General features: G+C 39.9%; 1 protein-coding gene across 2 annotated transcripts in view; it reads left to right on the top strand.

Annotated features, from left to right (window-relative positions):
• Positions 1–17,384, top strand: part of doc2b (double C2-like domains, beta) — a 190,159-nt gene extending 172,775 nt beyond the window's left edge. For both annotated transcript variants that reach the window (XM_085289800.1, XM_085289802.1), the window contains 3 exons: positions 6,658–6,739; positions 9,192–9,288; positions 10,666–17,384. In XM_085289800.1, the coding sequence (XP_085145926.1) occupies positions 6,658–6,739; positions 9,192–9,288; positions 10,666–10,799 (313 nt within the window). In that variant the 3' untranslated portion in view covers positions 10,800–17,384. The remainder of the gene's footprint in view (positions 1–6,657; positions 6,740–9,191; positions 9,289–10,665) is intronic.
• The last annotated feature ends 8,067 nt before the right edge of the window (positions 17,385–25,451 follow it).

The following is a 25,451-nucleotide window of genomic DNA, read 5'->3' as shown; positions in this document are numbered from 1 at the left end:
ATTACACCGGTTTACCGTGAACAGTATGATATAGCCCAGCCCTACTCTGTAGTCCGATCTGTATCAGTCTGTTCACTCTCCTATGACATCATCAAGGCATTTATCTCCAGAAAACTGCTACAAACTGGCTATTTTCTGTTTCTGAGCACTTTTTGTGAACCCTACACATGTTCAGAGCCACTTAAATCATCTTCCTTCCCCATTCAGTTCAAACTCCAGCAGGTTCTCTTGTACATGCCTACACGCCTAAATGCACTGAGTTGATGCCATGTGATTGGCTCATTATTATTTGCACTAATGAGCAGTTGAACAATAGCCAGTAATAGGTTTACTGACTAATGCATTAGCTGGTGAGTGTATATGATGTTGCAATGGTGGATGCTCATATTAAGCATGGCCAAAATTCCAAACAATGGCAACCTGAGGAGCGAGCAGTTCTCTTTCAAACTCCTGATGCTCACATTAATGCTGTTCTCCATTGTTATGTGGCACATTTTAAAGGTGCTGAAATGGATTAGCTGGCTGGCAGTGCTGATGTTACACTACCTGTGCCATCCACAGGCTACAATTCGAAGGACAATCCTGTTTATCACACAAACATTTCCCAAGTCTTTCATCTGGCTGAGCAATGAAAGTGCAATTAATTTCCGACTCTGCTGTGCACACCTCGAGAACAAAAGCGCGACTCCTTTCAGTGGAGAGGGACCGGCAACAATTTTCCAACCGTCAGAGGATGGATAAAAATCTTCCCCAAGCTTGAAGGACATCGAGGCTGATAATAGATTTACTGACTGATTCACGTGAAGGAGAATAAAGAAAATGTATAATCTGACACATAAACGGCGCCACAGGATTTCTCTGTCGCTACCTGATTTCTTCTAAGTGTCTATCTGAAGGATCAAGTCACAGCTGTCAATGAACGTTAAGCCATTTGCTCTAATGTGCTGGTAATGTCGGGGATATTCGGAAATTGCGCGAAAGTAGAATTCAGACACGCATTAGTCAACAAGGTAGTGGAGTACTTTACACTCTTTAATGGCCATTCAGTCAATGACAAGTACATTTCATCGGCTTTGAAGTAAAGAGTAGTATATTTTAAAACTCATAGGCATAGTTGTACTCTACAATCATGGCATACGCACACAGGGAAATATTTAAAGTCATCATATTGCAGAATTGCTTTGTTTGCATCATAACTTTCACCCTTAGATTTTTTTTTTTGCCAGGGGGTCAGTAATCCCATTACGTGATAACGATTAGGTTCGCCGCAGTGTCCTCATCAACAATTTCAGCTTCCACTCCCTCTGGGGTACACTTGTGAGGAATAACCCACTTAGCCTCCCTTTAAGTCTCTTTGTTACCTTGGGAAATTGAAGTCTGTGAGGGTCCAATGGGCACATAACAGAAGAGAGGGATGTGATGAGGTACTGTAATTGCAATGAAATATACCACATCAGAATGAGCAATACCACCCAAAAACTGTTCTTGGCCAAAAGCACAGAGGTGCTAAACAACATGCACTATGCTGGTTTTGAGATAAGTACAAGTTGCCTTGTGCATCATTTATGAAAACAGAACAGAAGCAAAGGTCTAACCTTCACTCGCGCGCGCGCACACACACACACACACACACACACACACACACACACACACACACACACACACACACACACACACACACACACGCCTTCTTCCAGAGAAACAGCAGCACTAAGGCCCTGTTTTCTCCTCTGACTCACAAACTGCAGCGAATGCAAACTGAAAATGATAAGCACATTGTTACATTTTGTGAGCACACCAGGAACGCCTCGGCTAATTTAAAGTTAATTTCGTTTGCATATTCCACAACATACTCTCAATTTTCTGTGTGGTACATACACTTCAACAAGGATAATGGAGTCTAAAATAACATAACATGTTCGTTTATGATGATGTTCTGAGCAGTTTTAGAGCTAGTTGTTAAACTGTTATGCATTATGCTGAGAGTCTTTAAATAATGCGTTCACCCATTTCATATACTAAGAAAACAAGACATCTAAGAAAATACTGCCTGACTGTAACTTTTAGGGTGAAAAAGCTTGTTACTGGAGCACTTCCCTCTAAGATACAGCCTTTTCACCCCTGACAGGAGCTCTTGTAATTGATATTGATATTTGTAGCCTTCATTTTCAAAACCAGTCTTAGTTGCCAGTTTTGCTCTTTAATCTAAAAGTTACAAAAATCTACCTTTTTAAAGGGTGGAGAGAAAAAAGGTGCAAAATTGTGCACATATTAACTTTATTATTATTGTACACTGATACATTTGGAGATGGATTGGCATTTGTATATAACTCAAAACTATCAACTGAAACTAAACACAATGTATTAAATTGTTTTTAATTTACTTAAAAGAAACAAAGTATCAGAGCAGTTACATTTTTATCTTATATAGCTGCTCTTTATCTTGTTATCCACGTATCCAATTGCCACATTACACACTCTTTTATGATACTATTCCTTAAAATCTACACTCAAAAATGATTCTTAACCCTCAATAAACACAAATCAACAATGAGTTTATTTATTCCAGTTATTAAACATTTTGTGCTTGGTATGAACTGAATGTATACCAATCAGGTAAATGTCATTGGAATACTGAAAACAAAGAACACATAGTGTAAACAAGAGCAGTATCACTGAAGGGCGAGAGTCAAAACTTTGATCCTTTATTATAATTTTATTACAGTTTGATGACATCAGCCTGTCATGGCTTCATTGTAACATCATAGGGTGTTGTGCAGCTCTCTCCATGACACTTCTTATGATATATTACTCATAATGACCTTTGGCCATAACAATTAAGGTCAAGGTCGAACGCTTAGCCAGCCAAGATGCTCATGTCCCCCAAGCAGTGTTGGTCAAGTTACTTGAAAATGGTAATTAGTTACTAACAGTGTTGGGACTAACGCGTTATTAAGTAACGCGTTACAGTAACTACGTTATTATTGTGGTAACGAGCACGGTAACTAGTTATTATGCCAAAATCAGGAACGCGTTACTCGTTACTGGGATTTAGATAGGGTCGTTACTCGTTACTTCGTGTGGTGGCATCGCGGAGTTTCCACAGATTCAGTAACATTAGCAAGTGGTGGAGGCCAGCGGGTGGATGAAGGAAAAGGGACGCAGAAGGAAAAGAGACGCGAGGCGGCCGCCGGTCCAAGTGTGAACTGAACTTCAGGTAAGAAGTTATGACCTGCAGTCTCTCTGGGTCAGATATGAACCAAGTTTAAGTGCAGTTTATTTTCGTTATTCTAACTTTTTCCGTACTGCGTGCTAGCTAGCATGACGGAGTTTCTATACAGCTGGGTGGTGCTATGAAGTTAATGATGTTGAACTTTATTTTGTTCATAAGTTATTAGAGTTGCCAACCATCCCGTCTGGTATTCAAAGAAAATATTACGCGTTTCTTATTGAGGTGAAAAGGAACAGTTTGTCCCGTAATTCAGCTACAATGAAAAAGGCACAAAGCTGGAGTTATTCTGTGTCTTTGCTGCACAGCTGCCTCTTCTTCTCTCATTCTCCCCCCTCCCTCTCCTGTTTCTACTTCAATCATGAAAACTGATCAATGATCAGCTGATCGGCTCTCTTATTTGTTTATTCCCCACTTTGCGCCGAAAGAGGAAACCAGCGGATGTCGCGCTAAACAACAGCAGCACGTTTAAGCTTGATCAGCTGTTGTTAGAATTTATTTAATATTAATTTCTAGTATCAGCTGATGTTTGCTGGAGCCACAGCTGTAAAAAAGCTGCTGGTCAGGATGTCGGTTTGGATATGTGGTGAGAGGGAAACATGAAGATGAAACCAGGAGATGTCCTTACTGAATCATCAGAGCTGAACAGGTGATGGAGAAACAGGTTTACCTTTTAGGTGACATGGATGAGTTGAAGGGAAGTTATGAACTGTTTCTGAGAGACAAATAACACCAGGATCCTTTTCTAAGTAGCTGACAGTTGGTAACTGTGCAGGTGCAGATCTAGCAAAGTGTTGCCAGGGGTCCATGTAGGGCATTAACAGGGAAAAGGGGGGCACAAAGAAATACTTTTCTTTCTTATTCTCATTTAAAATGTCTAGCTTTTAAAAAAATAATTATCTGAATCTTACAACAAACGATTGATAGATTGATGCATATATACCATCAAAACAGTGTACATCACTGTCACAATAGTGTTTATTTTCATTCAAAGGCTTTATGATTTTTCCTATAATGGTGGGCCAGTCTCTAGTCAAAATGTCCGGGCCAATTTTCTGTCCCAGTCCAGCCCTGTATGCAGCTCATCTGCAGTCTGGTGTTACCTACATCTTCCTATTCAGAAGGCAGAATTTCCGAGTTCTGAGTACAATCGAAAGCACCACGACTGCAGTTTTTGTGTTGGATGTAAAAGGCGCACATGACGCTGTGACGTAGGCTAGAATCATGGCAGCAGTCAACGACGGTCCAGGCGTGGGATTTCTCTCGTGGAAATATGCACGTTATCATATCCTTTCTATTGGTAGGTGGCACAGTGCACTTGTGGCAAGTAAGCAAGCTAGAAGACTGGCAAAGTTATGGAAGAAACACATTAACAAGAGAATGAGTAAAACCAAAGTTACTTTCCCTAGTAACTAGTTACTTTGAAAGTAACGAGTAACTTGAAGTAACTGAGTTACTTTTGAGAGAAGTAACTAGTAATGTAACTAAGTTACTATTTTAAAGTAACTTACCCAACACTGGTTACTAATTACTGATTACTTCTCCAAAAAAGTAATCCATTATGTTACTGATTTTATGTTTTATGTTACTTTATGCACATTGCATCAAGCAGAAATTAAATTATATGCAACTGTCTTTGATTGGAAGAAATTTGTTTAACATTTAAACCTATTTTCTGCATATTTCAGTATATTAAAAGAATAATTATATATGCTAAAAGTAATGTCAGTACTTCCGAGCTTTAAATGCTGTATGCTAGTACTCTCTCCCGCACTCCATATTATCCATTGTTGATCTACACACGTCTGTTGCTGCCACGCACGTCGCACGCTTGTACGTCATTGTCATGAGACACTCTCACAAACAAAACCACGGTTTAGTAACGCAGCATGCTTACGGTGAATGTAACAGTAATCTAATTACTTTTTTTGCAATAGTAATCCCTTTAATTACTCGTTACTCGAAAAAGGTAATCAGATTACATCTCTGCCCCTCTTGAAAGCTTATTTTTGTAAAGTTAAATCTGAACATGATATGTTGAAACTGTGGACCCTGGAGTGCTAATAAAGAGACACACAAACAAACAGAACGATTGCATGCTCCCTCCCTTCATCGGCAGAATAATGTGTATGAAATTATATTTTTAAATAAAAAAGTTAATTTGGTAACACTTCAAAATAATTCTTTTTTTGTCCTGCAAAAACCTGGCTTAGTATATTTGTGGGTCAATATATTACATTGTAATTTAAATAAAATACCTTGATATTCCATTACATTACAGGGGAATTACTCCTGAGTTGAGGCCACATTATAAAGTGTTACTGGCCATTTATACTGTGTTTATCAGCTATAAAACGAGAGAGTTTTTGAAACTGGAAAATTAGTTTTACCCTCTGCAGTCCTCAAGCTTTATTGACAAATCACATTTGAGCTGGCTTTGGATGCTTGCAGGTAAACAGTCCCTGTGATGGCCAAATGAAGCACTGCATTTGCCAAAAAAGGAGTTTATTAACTTTTCAAAATGTGTCACCGGCACACAGCATAGTAAGCTTTACCCCGCCATATCCACCGGCTACACTGGAAGCCCCCAGATTTTGGCAGTCAGCAGAGAATAGTTTATAGGTTACTGCTGCATGCCTGAGTCACAGTAACAGCAGTACATATCACAGGCTCTAAAATGTTAATCTCGCTAAAAACCTAAAGAAATAAACATGAATTAGTTTTGTCTAAGGTCTAGCAAAGTGAAGTGTGGTATGACTCCCAGAAGCTCCACAAAAAAAGGTTGGAAAGCCAATAATAGGAACAAATGACCAACATCCAGAAACCTCACACAGAGAATCTGAGATGAAGGGTTTAAATAAACTAGAGACTGGAGACCTTCTCTGCAGTAATGCGCAGGAGTATCGACTGATTTTGGAAATGTCTTTTTGTTATGAGGTGAGATGTCTTCTCCACGGTAATCTCATCAAGCAGACACTAGAGTGAAATGTTATTGTTTAACTAACCACGTGTGGGACATCAGTCTTGATAGAGTGGGACTGCAGCTGCAGGGGAAAGCACCACAAGGTCTTTGGATTGCAAGCTGAGAAAAGAAAAGCCTTAATAACATCTAAAGTTTCTAAAAATCAGATGATGTAGTGATTTAGTGTGTGTGTAGTGTAATGTAATGCAGCTGTGTGGTTGAATGTAGGGCAGTCCCACAGCACCCCCTGGAGGACAGAACAATATAACAGCTGAGAAATGTACAGTGTGCTGTCTGACCACTGTGTGAGGCTTCACATTACTGATGGTGGTTTCAAATAACACATGAGCACCGTGTGCTCTGCAGGGATATGTAATATTTTCATTTTTGCTGTTTCACTCATAAATATAAGCATCAGAAAATTGTATTAAATCTTCTTTTCTTTCCTCCCCTCTCTGTCCTGCAGGTATCTGAAGCCAGACGAGAACAAAAAGTCAAAGCACAAGACTGCTGTGAAAAAGAAGACGCTCAATCCTGAGTTCAATGAGGTATAAACCACAGCTAAACCTTGCAGCATTTCTTTCTATTTTATTCCTGTTTATTGTTGCCTGAGCTTTATCTGGTGCTTTATGTGCTGAGCGACCTTCATAACCCTGGGACCAACAAAAGCCACTTTGACAGGGCAACACTGTTGGAATTCTTCTTAATTCATAACAAGATGGCTTTTTAAAAAAGCTGCAGAACCAAAAAATAACTTAAATAATTAAAGTCCTGTTTAGCCAAGTGTTTACCACTGAAGACGGGCTAAAACTCAGGTGTATTTTATCAGGACTGAACTTCTATTGATCTTCTCTTATAAAACCGATGAGCCAAGTTACTGACTGGTTAACTTATTAAGTGACTGTTTAGTCCTATCAATGCCTGAAGCTCTGAAGCTTTGAAAATAAAGTTTTAATGGCTCTATCTGCACCAATAAATACTTTTTGCAGTGGTAATAATAAGAGAGAAAAATTCATATTTAATGTAAAAGTTTTCTTTATAGTGGCAAACCTTCAGATTTTATAAAACCTGTAGTTTGTCTTCTCCTTTTCCCTTTTCATAGCGTATGCCTTCAGGATTCTGATATTTTATTGCAAATATTACATATAAGAAATATAGTTTCTAACCTGATACATTTAATGGTAAAAACATTAAACAATGATATAACCCAGTCATTTGTCGGCTTGGTTTTAGAACTATAAACACTCCTTTGGTTTATTGAATCTATAAGTGGGCATATTTTGATGTGAGAGCGCTAAGCTGACAGCTAACACTAACAAGCTTGGTTAACCTAAAAAGTAAAACCAACATGAAGGGGTCTGTTTTACATTGTTGTTACATTGTTGTTACATTGTTGTTACATTACTGTTACATTACATCTACATTGTTTTAACCCCCATGGGGTTGTAAAAAGGCTTCAAGTTATATAGAAGTGTATCAGAAAATGTGAGGCTTCAAAACATCAAGATGGCGATGGCGGTTTCATCATGAGACACCGTGTGCTTTAATCCCACAGGTCTAGAGACCAGTCAGCTACCTGCTGGTAGCTGATAGGTGAAACTGGTTCCAAAGAGACATACAGTATGGTACTGCACCAAAAGCCTCCCTGTGGTGTTTGTGGTCACTTGCAGATCAGTATTGTCACATTTAATTTGTATGGAACACACCAAGCTGTCTGCAAACACTTGCCAACTACTCACCAAGCGACAGTAAAAGTTGCACCTTTACAAATGTTAAGGCACAACCTTTACTCTGAAAGTTCAAGTTTCACTGCCACTCAGCAAGTAGCTGATCAGTGTTTCCAGACACGTCACCGTCTTCCATGCAAACTGCAGACAACCACAGCAATCTTCTAGTGTCCAAGAAGGTTTTTATGCATCACCCTCTTTCAACTAAAAGCAAGTCAGTATTTCTGGCCCAGTTGTCCAAAAATGTAAATAATGTTTGTTAAAACAGGGAGCTTAATATAATTTTGAACGCTATTGCATTGCCTCCAGACCTTTACCATGCTGTATACCGCTGCTTTGACCGTGAAGGAAGCAATTTAAGTAATCAACCTTTATGTTCTTCTTAGCTGAGCCGGAGCTCCTCAGTCTCACAGCCAAACACCTCCCTTCATGGCTGATTTTAAATTGTATTGAAATCAGACAGGTGCTGCTTCGGCCACGTTTTGAACAAGAATGCCAAACATGTTTTTGAGGCTGAACGGGCCACAGGGCAGCTCGGCTCGGACGTTTCTGCTTGTATACGAGTGGACGTACCCCAGCCGAACGCTCACACAGGCCAGCGACTTGACATTTCCTCTGACATTTTTTTTGCGCCCATACTCTTCCATCACCTCCTGGCCTTTCCGTTGGAGACAAGCAATGAGGTCCTCCTCCATATCGAGGCTCTGGTTTCATTAAGGTGATTGAACCGCAGATTGTTGCTTCGCAAACTGCAAATTGATTTCAGAAGAAAATGCTTGTTTCATTTAGTGGACAGTGGACTGTATCGATTACACTGTCATGCTGTTACAGAAGCCGTGTGTGTATTCCGCATTTAATTTCCTCCGCTCCAAGTTTAAGATACGTTGACACCTTTGCTGTGCTGTGAGTTTCCTTAACTAACGAAAATGAGTCTGGTTATGTAGTGACTGAAAAAAACATTAGAGCGAGAAGAGTTAGATTAAACAGCGTCTTGTTTAAGGCACTAACAAAATATTAAAACCTAATGAGGCGTTCTGAATGAATTTCAGCAGGAAATGAAACAAAAGCTTTCAGAATTGTTTTGATAATTATGCAAACCGAAAAACTGCACATTAGAGTGTTTTTGTGTGTGTGTGTGTGACGATGGTCCATCAGAATAAATAAACTCTTAAAGCCCCAACGTGGTGATCTGAAAAGATGAGGTATTATTAATCATGTGTTTTGAGAGAGAAAATTGTGGAGCTCTTATTTTGCCCTCTTTTATTTTCTGCAGGAGTTCTGTTATGACATAAAATATGCAGACCTCACCAAAAAGACCTTGGAGGTGACCGTATGGGACTACGACATTGGAAAGTCGAATGACTTCATAGGTAAGCAGTGCTGGGCTTCACTGTGCTGACACTTTGAGACTCCCTGAGGGTTACTGGGGTCTGCATGTTTTTAAGGACTTGTTTCGGTTTGCATTTCCAACATGAAAAGGAATGCAAACACAAACTAACTGCTGCTACAACAAAAAGATGGAGATCAACACAGGTGGGATTGTGTGTTTGTTGTGTAATGAGACTTTTAAGGGCGATGGAAAAGCTGTGATTGTGTGGCGTGGATATTTCACAGTCTTAAGAATAATTGTAACATTATCCATAAATTCCAAAAAAGGGTAAAGAAATCTAAAGAAGTAGCTATTAAACGAGGTCCAACTCAAAAAGATGTCACAACTGAGGTTAATATAATAACATTATGAATAACCCCCCCCAAAACAATGTAATATAACAAGTCAACACATAATATGATAAATCATAATGAACTTACACATTATCACAATATATATGATCACATTTTGAAAAATGTGCCATGTCCTGTGCTTTCAAATCACAGCTGGAATCTTCTGTTTCCTGTTTGTCTGTATAAAAAGCCAATCAGATCTTTGGAGCTCAGGGGAAACACAAGACCTCAGATGTATCTGCAGTACTGTGACAAAGTTTTCACAGCACTCTGTGCAGCCATGTGAAAAGCTAAGTACGTCCTCACTGCTTCCAGAGGAATATAAAGTGTAAATAGCAGCTAAGTGCTAATCAAATGCACTAAATCAACCGATCATCAGTTTGTGTGAGCACCACGGTTAAAGCTTTGGCAATTTTGCTGGTCTGGAGCATTCAGATGTATGTTAACACAATGGCACAATCTTCCGAAGAGAGGACGTCCCAGCAAATTCACCCCAAGGTCGGATTGTGCAGCGCACAGAGAAGCTGCAAAAAATCTTAGACTCAACAGGCCTCAGTTAACATGTTCACTGCTGAAGTGCATGACTATAGCATAGAAAAAGACTGAACAAGTAGGGCAGCACAGCTCAGGTTTGCAAAGTTGCATCCGAATAAACCAAAAGACTATTGTAACAACGTTCTTTGGCCATATGAGACTAAATGTTCAACCATAATGGACAGCACTACATTTGGCATAAATTTCTGGAGGGTGCTGTAACTTTTAATATAGGATGAACATATAAGGATTTTTATTTTAATGTGAGCCGTGCAAAGTCCAGTGATGCAACACACAGAGCTGGAAATGAACATAACTGATTCTCTTTAGTAAACCAACTTATAAATAATTTGTAAAAGGTTTTTCATCTTTAATATTGTTTTTCAGCTGTTTTATGATGCTAAGAATATAAACTGATATTATAATGTGATGCATTATAAGTCTCCTGTCTTTCTAATAAGAACTCATTCTGTGTTTGTGCCTCCTTTTAGGTGGTGTATCTCTGGGTATCAATGCAAATGGAGAAAGGCTCAAGCACTGGTTTGACTGCCTCAAAAACAAGGACAAAAAAATTGAACGCTGGCACACGTTGACCAATGAATTACCTGGTTCATTAAATGACTGAACACACACAATCCTTCGTCCAACCTGTTCGCCGGCTGCACCAGGACTCCCGCATCCTCCCCGTCCTCTCCACCCAGGTCGTCTTCTCTGGGTCGCCCTCGTGTTGCCCGCATCGACCTGAGACGCCTCTCTTTGGGAATACACAGTATTTCCTCTCCACAGGGCTGAGTTTAAAACATACACATCTCATGTTTGTGTTCAACAACACTTTCACACATACAGAAAGGAGGTTGCACCGCTGCTCATTTCATGTTTTTAAGAGAAATTCAATCCACAAGATGACTGACAGGGATTGTAGTGTTGACTTTAAAGGATTCTTGTATGAACGGTGGAAGATAAAAGAAGCAAAATCTATTTGATGAGATCTTTTACAGCAGTTAAAGAATTTCCACTAATCCATAAAGCTGCACAGGAAAAACCTCATGATTTCAATTTCATGGCTATGAGCAGTCTTAGGATTTAAAGTAGTGGATACACTAACAAAGGATGTAGCAAATATTTCGTATTACTAATACAAGTTCTAGATTTGGAGCATGTATTTTCCATTTGGGAAGATGAGAGCAATGCCATAGAGACTTCGTGTAGTTTATGGAGAACAGTCTTTAAAGGTTGAGGTCTCATTATGCTTCAAACCATGTCTGAACCATAACTCTAACTAAAAAACTGCTGTTTTGTTTGTTTGATAGAGTTAATAGTGAAGCTTGTGTAAAGGCAAAAACTCCACAGAGAAAGAGAGCTGGGTTGTGGCAAGAGTTGCCTAAAGCTACTTTATATTGTAAGCCAAATAATCTACAATAATAAACAGCAACCTCTAACAATTAGAAGGCCCCCAATGTGCAAGTAGAGTGACACTAGCGAGAGTGGGAAGGAAGAACTCCCTTTAAACAGGAAGAAACCAGAGATTAATGAGTAAATGCAAAGTGGTCTGCAAACACATCGAGAGTGAGTCTTAAGTAGAAAGGAGTTACAATGCCCTCCAATACTCACTAACTTTATTCTGTAAAGATAGTTTCAGTTATTTTAAACCATAAGTTAATAAAATAATTTTTGCTTTTTGCAGTTCTAAAGCAGAAAACCTTTTTTTTAATTGTGGGTTTTACTTGTTAAGAAAGATATTGCAAACAATATCAACCTGCTGGCATCATATTTAATCCATCTGTGGCCAGTTTAAAGAATATAGTTACATTTGATTTCAATATGTCTAAATTACAACAAAAAAGTATACTTTCACAGCCTCCACCATCTATTTGGATTCAGCTGTAGACTGATGTATAGTATGTGGGAGTCAGATTTCATCACAGCACCAGATGGCGAGTCATCCATCCATTTGTTTTTTCATGCTTATCCAACTACGAGTCATATTGGAGCTGCGCTGGGTACACCCTGGACCCTTCGTGTGAGTCCATCATAGGCCTAACGTGAAGAGACAGTCACACGCTCCCCAATTAATATCAGCAACGATGGATAGCTGAATGCGAGACTCCTGCCATGCAGTTGTCATTTGAGAGTGTATCATTCACTTTCACCGTGACAGAGAGCAATGATCATATGAAAGGTTCGGCTTTGGAAGATGTGGGTGAGAAACTTGAGAAAGATCCAGATCCCAGTGTGGCACATCATGGGCTCGATATACAGTAACTGTGCCTATCTCTGGTTACAACAAAGAATCTAAGTAGTATAACAGAAGAAAAGGCCCAAAGGTGGTGCATCAGGTCTGAATTGAGCTTTTTTCACATTCATAGGGTTTTGCACTGTAAAATTCAGTTAAAACAGAGTTACCTTTACCTCCCAAAGAGTCTGAAGAAGAACATTTAGCAGACACAGCCTCACCTCTAGTGTTTTTCTTCACACGCTAATGTTTTTTAGCCACAACAACAGAATCGTACTTCTTTCCAAATTCACTATAGTGAAATTCAAGGCAATGGTCGTCATTTTGAGGGAGTGGAGCATATCAAATACAGTGTCTACAAAAAGTCCTGGAAGCAGTGCAGGGATTCAAAAGGAGACAAACTTAGAGGGCACAGATGTGTTTAAACCAGGCATGCACAATGTGTCTCTGTAGCTTCTTAGTCATCCAGGTCACGTTAGTGTAGAAAGCCTGAGAAAAGAGACAACTAGACTTCTTTAAATTTGTGAAGATGTTTGACTTCAATAGGTCACATGATGGTCACATGATGGGTTGGGCCAAACTATGATGGTACCGACCCTCTTGTGACTCGTGATAAATCACATGACCTTTTGTTTTTAGAATTGAAGAAGTCCAGTTACCTCTTTTTTTTTTTTTAAAGCTCTTTAGACTTTTTAGCTACGGTGTTGAAGACACACGTGTAAACAACAAGGTTAATATGGCTGCTACATATAATTATATAAAGATGGGATCGTTGTTTGAAGCATGTTGAGGCCTTGATAGGCAGTATCACAACTGGAGCAACCACCCTAACCTGTCCCTGAAATCTAAGGCACTCTGGGTTACTAAGGTAACAAAGTCTGGCTTTAAATCCATGTAAAAACTGATGCTCTCCTTTAAGGTTAAAACAAGAGGTTAAAGAACTAATACGCTAACGTTGAACGTAAATTCCTTCTTAAGGCTTCTTTACAGCAGTTATTCATGGCATCCCTGCATGTTTCTGTATGAGACATGACAAAATGTCACCAACTATGTGAACCAACCACCGATTAAGTTCCACCCGTCATCTGCTGACTTTTGTGGTCGAGGATCGAGGCTCTGCAAGTGTTTGCTCCATTCAGTCATCCCATCCAGACTTCAAAAAAATCAGAAAAACTGAAACCAGTGAGCGTTATAATATAATTGAGAGGTGAATCATGGGTACAAGGCCGCAGCGCTGTTTTCAATCAGCTGGATTTTCTTTGTGGTCAAAAATAACTTCTTAAGTTTGAGACTTCTTAAGAGTGAAAGAAAATGGGTTCAAACGTCAAGGGCATGATTACATTTCTTTCGAACTGCAAACAGCAAAGTGCCCCTGAGTCAATCTGAGGCAGATGGTCACTTAGACAAGTGCAAAAAACACAGAATAGTAACGATACTGTGGGGTTTTGTGATTATCCAGGAGCTGCATGGATATGAATATAGGCAGAAAAATCTCATTGTTCTGATGCTCTGTGGTCATATTTCATGCAGAAAATAAGAAACATCCATAGTCGCTATGTGCAGTCGTCACGCCACACAGCGTGCTCCAGTGTTGGAAAGCTGAGTGCAGCTGTAATCAACAACAGAATGAAGTTCAGTGGGTGACCCGTCTGGTGAAAATCACTTGTTGAGCCACAATGCCACCTGATTGGGAAGCTCTATTGTGTGTGTGCGCGTGTGTGTGTGTGTGTGTGTGTGTGTGCAGCTTATTGTTTACACTACTGAAAATTAGTTTCGCTGATGGCATTTTCAGCTGGATGAAAATGTACCTGCTGTTTGTCAAAAGGGCCGAATTTCAAAAACAGGAAGTTTACATCAAATGTTTAAAAAGAGAAAAAATAGAAATTAAAACACAAAAAGCATGTATTGTTTACAACAGCCTATTCCTGCTGAAGTTCAAGTTTGCTGCTAAACGGGCAAACGCGCCCTCTTTGGCTGAAGTCACTGCGGTCGTTCAGTCGTGCAATGCGACCTTCGCTAAGACGGATGAGAAGGGCAGCATTTTTAATATACTAGCAGTGTATGTGTATTGTTACTATATTGTTGTTTTTTTATGTGAGCACCTCCACTAGAAATGTATCAAACAGAATGTACATGTTTAACCCCTTCTATTCCACAGTAAGTCCTGCACCTTAGTGCTCTGTAGTGTTCATATTGTTCATACGTCGGATCTGAAGCTCTGTATTTGAGCACACGTATCTGGGAATAGAGATGGTTGAACTCACTCCCCTGCAGCGGACTACCAGGGCTTATCTCGCTCAAAAAATTCTAAGTGAGTTAACATTTTACTTTGAATGACTTATGATTGTTTTAATTTTAATATATTTTGTCGAAGTGGACCTACTATGCTTATCCTTGCTTTCTGTCACATACATACTGTTCCAATGATCTTTGCTCGTATTAATTACGGTCAAAGGTTCAAATACTGAGCCCAGCATGCGTGCAGGTAATTCCTGTGAGCCAATTTCATTCCTGTTTTTCAGGAAAGTATGATGTGACATCATTCTGGGCTATTTCAGGATAAAGAGAGTAAGTCCTGAATTTGGTCACTGGGAGCTGCTCTGGTTGTGTGATTGAAGGGGAAGCTAATCCTACGTGAGCTGGATTCTGATATTCCAAACTCCAGGAGAACTATATTCTCACTTTTTTTTTAATCAGTCATTATAAATAAAAACAGATCTAAGTTATATTTTAAGTGTTAGTATGTTAGCTAAGTCTTGCTTATTTGGTTGACCTGCAAATTTTCATTCAAGTTAGATGCACGTCATTTCGTCTTGTGGTCAGTGGCTCTGTGCCCTACAAGTGAGCCCTGCCCCTCATTTTGAGAACCACTGGCTCAACAGACTGGTATGTTTGTGCCTGGGTCCCATACAGCAACCCCCGGGACTCGGACCGTGAAATTTATGGTTTTCAGGGTTTTTATCGGTTTTTTAAGCGTTATTTTTTGATCTTTTTTTTTGTTAACTCGGTTTCCCTGGGTCTTTTTCCGTGTGTTATGAATAAATCTTGTTTTCTTTGTTACCGGTACTGGTTTTGTTTTGTTGCATTTATCCGCAACACCTTAATGGCCGGTTCCTGAAAATATTGTCGGACATAAACCGGTCCGGGGCGCAAAAAAGGTTGGGGACCGCTGCCATACGGAGCCTACGCACCGCTTTTACGATTACTGATGGCATGTTGTAGTTATGCACTGCCATTAAGGGGCAGTGTCAGAAATAAGTGACACAGCACAGTCTGTGGGCTGGTCTTGCTTGTGTTGTTGTTGCGATATAACCAGAGGTGTTTTACCTGGCAAGGCAGGACAATGCTTGCCCCGCGAGAGCAGACAAACTTTAAACTACAGCAGTGCCGATGTTTAAAGACTGTAATGACAGATGGAGAGCCCATCCACGTGACCACACTGTCGTTGGTGGTGTCAGATTCTTTAGAGCATATTACAGCTAAAGGGGCGCCTTTGTATTTCATGCCTAAGGCTGCAACAGACTTTCACCACTGGATACACAAAGAGGGGCTGAAATGTTAAAAACAGTTAAAACTGGCCTCTACAGGCACTATCTTGCAACATTTTTAAATCTTTGATGTGGTTTTTTCGCATTTGTGATGAACACCACTTTCACTCCCGTTCCTATTCAGGCCCACTTTTAAACCAATCAGTATTCAACGTGCGACCTATAAAAAAGCATTGATTTGAACCATGATTCATTCAGAGCTTCTCTAGTCCAGAAATAAAAATACTGAGCTGGAAATGAGCATAGCAGGTCCACTTTAAAGTTTACCCCGAGTCCCTGTGCAGTCCTGAATCCCAGGACTCAAACCTCAGATCACCAGGTTGGGATGCATGCCATATATAGTTCGATTCCCCAGTACGACCCTTTTTATGCATGTCCTCCACCACACCCGGCTTTCATCCACCGTGCACAGGCTGGTGACCCAGAAGCAGCGCACAAATACTCCTCACGTAGCGATCGGGATTCCTGTCAGGCTTGCAATTTAGCTAACAGCTTTTTGTCATTACCTCACGTCACTGTAAGCGATCGAGCAGGCATGTTTGGGCTTTTTCTTTCAGGAGCATGTCGACTCTGTCGGTGTGGCTGGCTGCTTTTGCAGTCGTATCATTTTAACTCACTAGTTGCAGCTGTTGGATTGTGAAGAACAGCTCTAATGTCCATTTGTTATACTATTTGACCTTCTTCACCCAGTTTCATTACTGACACAGTGCTGTTTGAATAATTAGATTCCTTTTCGCGCTTGCTTCCGTTCATTTTGAGGAAAAATTTGATTTTGATAAGTGATATCGCACCTTAAAAGCTGGGGAATGAAATCTTTAACGCATTTCAGCTGGCCTCACGTCTCCGTTTCCTTTAAGTGTTAACAGTCTCTTCAGCCCCATCGATACGGGAGACACAAGGCGGCTGTGAAACTTTGCTGGCATCTCAATATACTCCTTAACACAGCAGTGGTCCCTCTCCTCCCCCCCTCCCCGATTAATATGTAATGAATAAAACTGACATGTGATTTCGATTTTGTAATCTGTCTGCCTTTGTATGCAAGCTCAATATTATATAAAAAAAAACATAAATGCATGCATATGTTCTTGGTTTTGTCATGAGATGACTTTGCCTAATGTTTGATACTGTTTTCTGTATGAAAAAAAATATGACTGTGGATGCTCTAAGATTATGCTACAAGTCAGTCTTTCTTCTAGACTACATTTTGTACCTTTGAACACTATCGCATTGCCTGTTTGGCTGCTGTATTGACTATCTGGAAGCGTGATTTGATGTGAATTAAATTCTCTCCTTTGTTGTTTTTCGTTTCCTTTTGAACACTCAGGCACTTGTTTTCATTTTTCTGAATTTGTTGAATGTATGACTATAAATGCTTGTCTCAAATTATATTTTAGTCCTATGCCAAATGGAAAGGTTGTTGTGCCTTATTTCTAATAACATGGGTCATTTCACTCATTGCAAGGTGCAGGTGAAAGTCTGAAATGTGGCATAATTTCTTTAGCTCCGGTCAGAGTCCATGCAAATGATGCTTCCAAGCAGCAGCAGCAGGCGCTTCCTGCCAGATCACCGACACTAGTGTTCTGTATTTTGACGGGAAAGCAACAGGAACTCCGTTACAGCGATACTTCCTGCTAATTAAAGGCCAGTATGATCACGCAAGGTTTTGTCTGCAAACTGCATAAAGGCAGGTGACAAATTAAAGAAAAAATAAACCCTTGAGGCTTTTTGTCTCACGGAATCCAGCACCTCTATAAAAAAGCAGAAGTCCACTTTGCACCTTCAAAGACTGTATAAATGATAGATGTAGCCATTTTGATGTCACTCAGTCACAAGTTGTTAGTTGATATTCTGGATATCCTCCTTTCTGCAAGTCAAAATGGCCAAACTTTAGTAAATGGACTTTATATTTTATTCAGCTTGGTAAAAAAAAAATATGTGAATGAGCCTTTTTTGCAACTGCAGCTATCGCCCCCTGGTGGTCGTTAAAAAGAATCCAGGTTCAATGCACTTCCCATTTGCAATTATTATGAATTTGTTCAGACTAATCTTTATCCTAGAATTGTCAAAAACATATGCTGGTGGTTTCTACTCCCCACGTGTCACCGAATGGTTTGTGAAAACTTGTAACTTAGATGCTGTTGCCTGCACAGATAGATATTGCAGACAAAGCTTTCCACTACCCGCCATTAAAACATGTAATAAAGGAATATAATTTAAAGAATATAGATGCCAGAGGGGAAAATATTTATCAGCTCTTCACCAAAAGTGTGTTGCACGGAGGTCACTCCTTTGGAATTCTATCTGCTATCATGAGACTGAAAGCTGCCGTGTGGTGCGCAACCAAAACGGTAAATAATCCCAAACACACTGTCAATAAAGAACAAGCAAACATGGATAGAAAAAACACACAATGAAACACTACCAATCATGGATTGGCCTCCCCAGAGCCTAGATGTCAACAATTATTGAGGCAGTGTGGGATTATCTTGAACGAAAGGCAGCAAACATCCAAAGAAGATCTTTGAATATCCATCAGGAAGCCTTAGAACTATTCCTGAAGGCTACTTGCCTAAGAAAGTTCAGGGTGTGTTGGAGAAAATGAATGTTGGACTTCTGGAAGTACCCTGTAGTGTCTTTTGGGTCTTGTAGGTTTTCTTTGTGGCCAAAGTTTGACATGAATACCCTTCAAATGCTTAATTGAATTGGGATTTGAAGAGTTTTCACCGTGTAGTGTTCATCAAACTGTTGCTGAGTGTTTTCTTGCAATGCAGCAGGGCGTGTTGTTACACTTATGGGTCTGCAATGCTTAGGTGGGTGCTACATGTCAAAATAGCGCACACATAAGTCAGCACATAAGCAGAACACTCATTTGCAACAAGATGATTCGTATTATTCACTCCACTGTGCCGTGGCTTTAATGTTGTAGGTGATCTATCTTGCAGTGGGAGCTGTTTTTATTCAGAGCACAGCTGCATTGTATATGGCTATAGAAAAGACGAGGCAATTTTTCAAGCAGTTTTCCTCTGAGACATTATAAGACAATTCAGAAAGATACAGATCTTTTCTTTCGTGCCTTTAGCTGCGTTGGTCTTGCAGAAAACCATATGGCTGCACAGATTCAGAAGCTGGGAACAAAGAAAAATCAATTAGCTGTGTGACTGCCTATTTCTGTGTCCTTTCTTCCTCTAATACAACCCATTATAGGCAACAGTGAAGGAGTCTGAACTGTCTGCCACCTTCATTCAGGTGTAAATATGGTGTCCCAGATGATCAGTGATACTGCTGGATGGATAACAAAAGTTCTCTGCAACTGTTTTTATGTAACCACCTCAGATTACCATTGTGTTTATCAAGAGGAAGAACCTCGAGTGCTATAATTAGATGAACTAGTTTAATTAATGTATATTTTTGCTGCATGAACAGATGATTATATGTCTGGTGAATGTGTTAGAGAAAGCCAGTTTCTTCAATAGTATGGACAGTACACACACAGGGGCTTAACTACATTTCCCAAGATGCATTTTAAAAAACAAAAACATACAAAGAGTGCTCAAAATTCAGCTTTGTGCAACAGCATGCACAAGGGTATGCTCTGCAGAAACCCAGTAACCCAGTTTATTTGCTTACAGGTTCTGGGGAAAGTGTTGAGAAGTTGCTTTGAACTTTAACATGTAGAAGTAGCTATTATGAATTTGTCTATTGGTTTTTGAAGTCCTGTCTTAAAATCTCAAGATGAGTGTTTTGCCAACACTTTCTTAGTGTTCTGAAACTGGATGTGGTGAGCGAGGGCAAATTTGACTGTGAAATTATCCGCTCATTGTCACTGATCAATCACAAGTCATGAGGCAATGAACATACTGAGAGTAATCCTCCTTTCTGAATCAGATTATGACCAAGATTTAGAAAATGGACTTTAATTTTCTAATCCAGTGCAGCCTCTATCTCTGGCTATCAAGCAGTTAGCAACGTTAGCAACTACAAAAATAACATCACATTTAGAAGTAACAGATTGTGGACTGGAGTTAAAAGATGTGCATAGCCACGATGTCACTACCCCTTTTGTTGCACAGTGTGTTGCTAGCTATAGGCCGTGCTGCTGTATTTCACAGGCAGAGAAAAGAAAGCGAGCTAACTTCACTAAGAGATGGAGAAAGAAAGATAAGAAAGACGAGACAGGAAAGGAAGAAGAGAGATTAGATTTAAGGGTAAGGACTGCTCAATTGTATCTGATAAACTGGACATCTTAAGCTTAAATGGAAGTCTTCATGTTTTTAAATTAAATATCAGGTCACTACATGTGGCATTAGGCTTTTTTCATATTGTGATACATCTGCAAATCAAACTGAGATGGACTAACTGTGTTATTTAAATGTTGCAGGTTAATCCTCTGCAGGTTAGTGAGGGATAAACAGGTTTGTTTGCTGTACTGTGATGGATTTAAGAACGATGTGTGACGGTGACTGTGGTTTCATGGGCAGAGTAAATAGATGCTGACATCCATTGACTGAATTCCACCTTCATGCCAACTTTATCTAGAAATCATCTAGAATAAAAAGAACTCTGTTTCCTGGCACAAAACAGACCAGTGTCCCCCCTCCAAGTATCCTCCCGGGACCAACCAAGTAAGCCATCTCACACAATCTGAGCAAAACTCTCTGGGACAGCTCTGTGGTTTAACCTGGGCTAACCTACCTACCCCTCTCTCTGTAAACCATCCCCAGGAATTCCTCTGACTGATATCTCCTTCAGTATTTGTCATTACGCAAGAAACCTTTTGAACTCTGAGTCCACTCAGCTTTATTGAAATTTTGGCATAGGACAACAACACCACAAACATGGTTATTAGGTTGAGAGGATCCAGTTCAGTGACTCAAACTAACAAAGAAAAGAATTCACTTTTTATGCTATCTATTGGATTCACTTGGTTTAAAGGGCAATACAGGACCTCCAGGTTCTGAAATTTTGGTGCTGACTTCATTTTTTACCTCTTGAGGTTGCGCCCTTGCTAGAGAAATGAAATTGAAATTTACACCAGTTAATATTGTGTTGGTTCCCCTTTTGCTGCCAAAACAGTCCTGACCAATTCAGCTATTGGACCCCTGAATGTGTGCTGTGGTATCTGGCACCAAGACGCTAGCAACAGATCCTTTGTTGCTAAGTTGGGAGATGGGGCCTCCATGGATCAGACTTGTTTGTCCAGCACATGCCACAAATGCTTGATTTGATTGAGACCCTGTAAATTTGGAGGCCAATTAAATACCTTTAAACTCATTGTTGTGCCCCTCAAACCATTTCTACTTTTTGCCAGGGAGCATTAATCTGTTGAAAGAGTCCACAGCTATCAGGGTATACCGTTAAAGGGTGTAGATGGTCTGCAACAATGCTTGGGTAGGTGGTACGTGGCAAAGTAACATCCACATGGATGACAGGACCCAAAGCTCTTATTCTCAGATGCCCATTGTTGGACATTGAGTGGTCTACAGCTATGTAGTTACATACCCAACAAAGTGTGATGCACTGTGCACTCTGACACCTTTCTATCAAAACCAGCATTAGATTTTTCAGCAATCTGAGATAGTGATCAGCGTAATGATCAGTGTTGCTGCCTTACCAGGTGTAACAATTAAGTTTAACATCCAGGCATTCATGAAAACAGAATGTATTAAATTTAATGGAGTTAGCAGTAAGTTAGCTCGCTAGTTTCCACCTAAACATGATATAGCATGTTCTGACTGAGAGATTTCTGAAAAAATTAAAGCGCACAGCTCTGCTATCACTTCCAACATAAATGAAGACAGAAAACTAAACAGCACGGAGTTTTGTAGGGTTACTGAAGTTGGGCTAGCTGGTACATAATGATGTGCTATGCGATTGCTAGCGACATAGCTATGTTAGCATAACATAAACACAGTGAAGCTGGAGGATGAACGCCAACTTTTTCCACTCGATAAAAGTTAACGTGAGGGTTCCCGATGGTGTAAACGGACCGAACTTCAGTCAGGAGAAGAACTGAGATAATCCATCCATAATATGAGGTTAGTCGTTAATATACTGCAACAACATGGGAAAGGAGCAGCTGCGAGAGAATTCAACATTAATGAATCAATGGTACGGAAATGGAGGTAGCAAGAAGAATAAGTTGAGTAAAGTTTGATCTGATTTTGTTTCGCCTAATGCACCTTATGGTCTGAAAAATACAATACTGTATATTCCACCCACTAACATGTGCCATGATGAAGAAATGATCAGTGTTAAACACTTCATAATAGGTCATAATATTATGCCTGATCGGGGTATGTTCTCATGAGTTGGTGAGGATGAAAGTAGAGGCAAAAAAGGACTCCAAAAAAGTTTTATATAATATTGTGCAATGAATTTCTTCCCCAGAGTGTCTGGCACATCAGTAAATAATGAACAGCTTAACACCTATGTAGTACCACACAAGTAATATGTCTAATAATAGATAGGCTTCACGTAGGACAATGGACAAAAAGTTACAGACAGGAAGGTTTTCTATTTTTGTTCTTTTTCTCACTTTTTATCTTTACGCAGAAAGAAGGCTCATTGCACGCTGCCTCATTTATCTGATTGCCTAGCACATGTTCAAAGCCCATCCTTTTACAAAGTGCATATTTCTACCTGTTAACAACATCTCTGCAATTACTGCGTGACAACACATCTGTTAAACAAAAAAAGTAGCGGCATAATAATTCTTCCGTATGCTGTGAGGAGACAGGAAGTGGCATTTTGTCTGACAGCCTACATTAGAGGTATATTTTTTTAGGCAGATATACACAACCTTGGAGGATAGCCATTTACTTTGCTGTCAAGAACCACGTTTTTAGGACATTCTGAATTTGTGATTTATGTCTTTGAGCACAACAGAAAATGAGGAAATTTGAGCTTTCAGCCATCTATCTAACAAATGGAGGAAAAAAAACATGAAATGATGAATGAGTGGCTCTGGTGGCTCGTTGAGTCTTGCAGCTGAACTCTGAGGACTCCGCCTCTGCAGGTAATGAGGAAAAAGAGAACATTACAGCCAACAGAGACACAACAGCATAAACAAGGCAGTCCAAATGAAATGTGAAACCGAGGTCAACAAACTCATTTTCCTGACAGTACCCTTTCAGGTTCTAAGTGCAATTTCCCGATTTGATGATAAATATCAGCATTGTTTCTGAGTGTTCGTAAATGACAGTATTTCCACCTGATCTGCTCATTTCACGGAGCCAAGCGTGACCATGGCAACCACAGACATCGCACGCTCGGAGCAATCAGGCCATGAAATTCATTTTTAAGTCAGCTGGAAGGTGTCCACACGGAAACTGAGCACAGGTACTCTCCATAGTGTCAGGGCTTCCCATTAAAGAGAAATTGGTATTCTCATTGCCAGCTCCATATTTGTTATTCATGGACTCTGCTGCATGCTTCAAAATTCAAAATAATTAGCATTTATCTTATACTGGGCCTCGGTGGAGAAGCAGAACAGTCCTGCAGCTTCCCTGCCTGTATGGCTTTCCTATGCATCGTCCAATTTTCTTCCACAGTCAAAAGGCATGACTCTGATATTTGCCATAAATGTGATATTCAGCTTCAATTCGGTTTTATTTATACAGCGTCAAATCACAGCATCAGTCACCTCAAGGTGCTTTATATTGTAAGGTAGACCCTACAATAATACATACAGACAAAAACCCAACAATCATATGACCCCCTATGAGCAAGCACTTTGGCGACAGTGGGAAGGAAAAACTCCCTTTTAACAGGAAGAAACCTCTGGCAGAACCAGGCTCAGGGAGGGGCGGTGCCATCTGATCAGCTGTTCCTGAATGTACCCAGGACTGAGTGTAAACTTAGAGGAAACCGTGCTTTTGCTGTAGCAGCTCCAGACAGGCCTCTTCTCTGCCTGTTTTTACATCACTTCTGGAAACCCACGTCTTCACCCTGGCATTTCACACCCTGCTAGATGTTATTTATTTATTTATTTTTTTAGGTGATTGTAGTGAGATGATGATGTTGATTTTAGTGAGATGTTGGTTTTTAATTCATTTTCATTTCAGTTGTTTTTTAGTCGATTGTATGTTGTTGTTTTTAATGTAGGACTGTTTTAATTTTATGTATTATGTGTTTTAATATTTATTTTGTTGCTGTTTTGTTTGATCTATTGCTCTTAACTTATTTACTGTACACACTTTGGTCTTGTGCTGGCTATTTTAAAGCTCTTTATAAAAAAAGTTGGACTGGATCTGCCGCGAATGGTTGGGGTGAGAGAAGGAAGACAGGATAAAAGGCCTAACTGTCTAAGGCCTGTCCAAGGTATCCTGCCTTTTCCTCAACTGGACCCTGAGTTGTGGTCAAGAAATTGGATGGAAGACCTTCCTTTAGTTCCCCATGAAACAGAAGATTTGAGCAGCAGGTGACTGGAGCATCTGTGCTCACAGCCAGACCCAAGGCGCTAAGATGTGAGACAAAAGTAGGGGGGAAAACGATGTATGAAAAGAGCAGATTGAAGCCAAAGCTTTTGGCTTACAGGTGGACTCATGTTCTGCATCATGGCTCAAAATAAGATAAATAAGGATTTCATTTTTAATTATGCAAAGCCCCCGGAGTAGAGTCCAAGATTAAAAATATAGAGTTTTTAAAGAGTTTACACTGACAGGAGACACTAAAATATCAGCCACTCAAAAACAAGCAGTGAGAAAAGAAGACATTATAAAGCACTGTTAGGAGCAGCATTAAGAAAGCTTAAATGAGCTTAAACAGAGAACTCAATAATTCCTTAATATGAATGAAGTCAAATGTGAGTGTAGCTTGATGCCCTGCTGAACTATTTTTGATTATAAGGACTTTGTGTTTCAGTGTTACCTGTGCTGTTTATTTAATTATAACACAATACATTCTCCTTATATATGCTCAAGATCATAGAGGCGAATTGAGCATGCTTTAGGTACAGTGGAAATACAGGACTTGGTGGTTCATATCTACTATCAGTTGGTTCATCGTCCTGCCTCTGTCTCATTCAGTGTTTATGTTTTGGTCCCTTTGTGTTTTCTTGTTCTGTTCATCTTGCCAGATGTTAATATTCAGTATCAGTCCTCTTTGGCTGTTTCCTGTTTTACTTTGAAGGTTTGCTCACCTGTGTCCCTCTCCCTCCTGGTACCCATCAGTAATGAGTGTATCAGTGCGAATGGCCTCAGGTTCCCTTTGTCCTTTTGTTGCAGTGTCTGTAACTATCCCTGTACTTTTCCCTTCATGGTCTGTGGTGCAGCTTCAGCTTTTTGTTACTCAGTTTATAGACTTTGTATTTTGGACTCTGCACCAGCCCCAATAAATGGCCGGCTTGTGTTTGTTCAGTCTGATTTGGGTCCTCTCATCTCTGCATTTTACAGAGTCGGCAAGATTTGACACTTGGAGTTATTTGTCTTTAGTGATTATCATAAAGATACGGACAGGCAACAACCTTCATAAAATAACAAATGATTTAACAACACAC

The sequence above is a fragment of the Mchenga conophoros genome, linkage group LG10 (genome assembly GCF_057382185.1).
Source record: "Mchenga conophoros isolate Kocher_MC1m ecotype Shallow Benthic linkage group LG10, M_conophoros_male_GT1.1, whole genome shotgun sequence".
Taxonomy (NCBI): domain Eukaryota; kingdom Metazoa; phylum Chordata; class Actinopteri; order Cichliformes; family Cichlidae; genus Mchenga; species Mchenga conophoros.
This window is presented reverse-complemented; position numbering and strand designations above follow the sequence as displayed.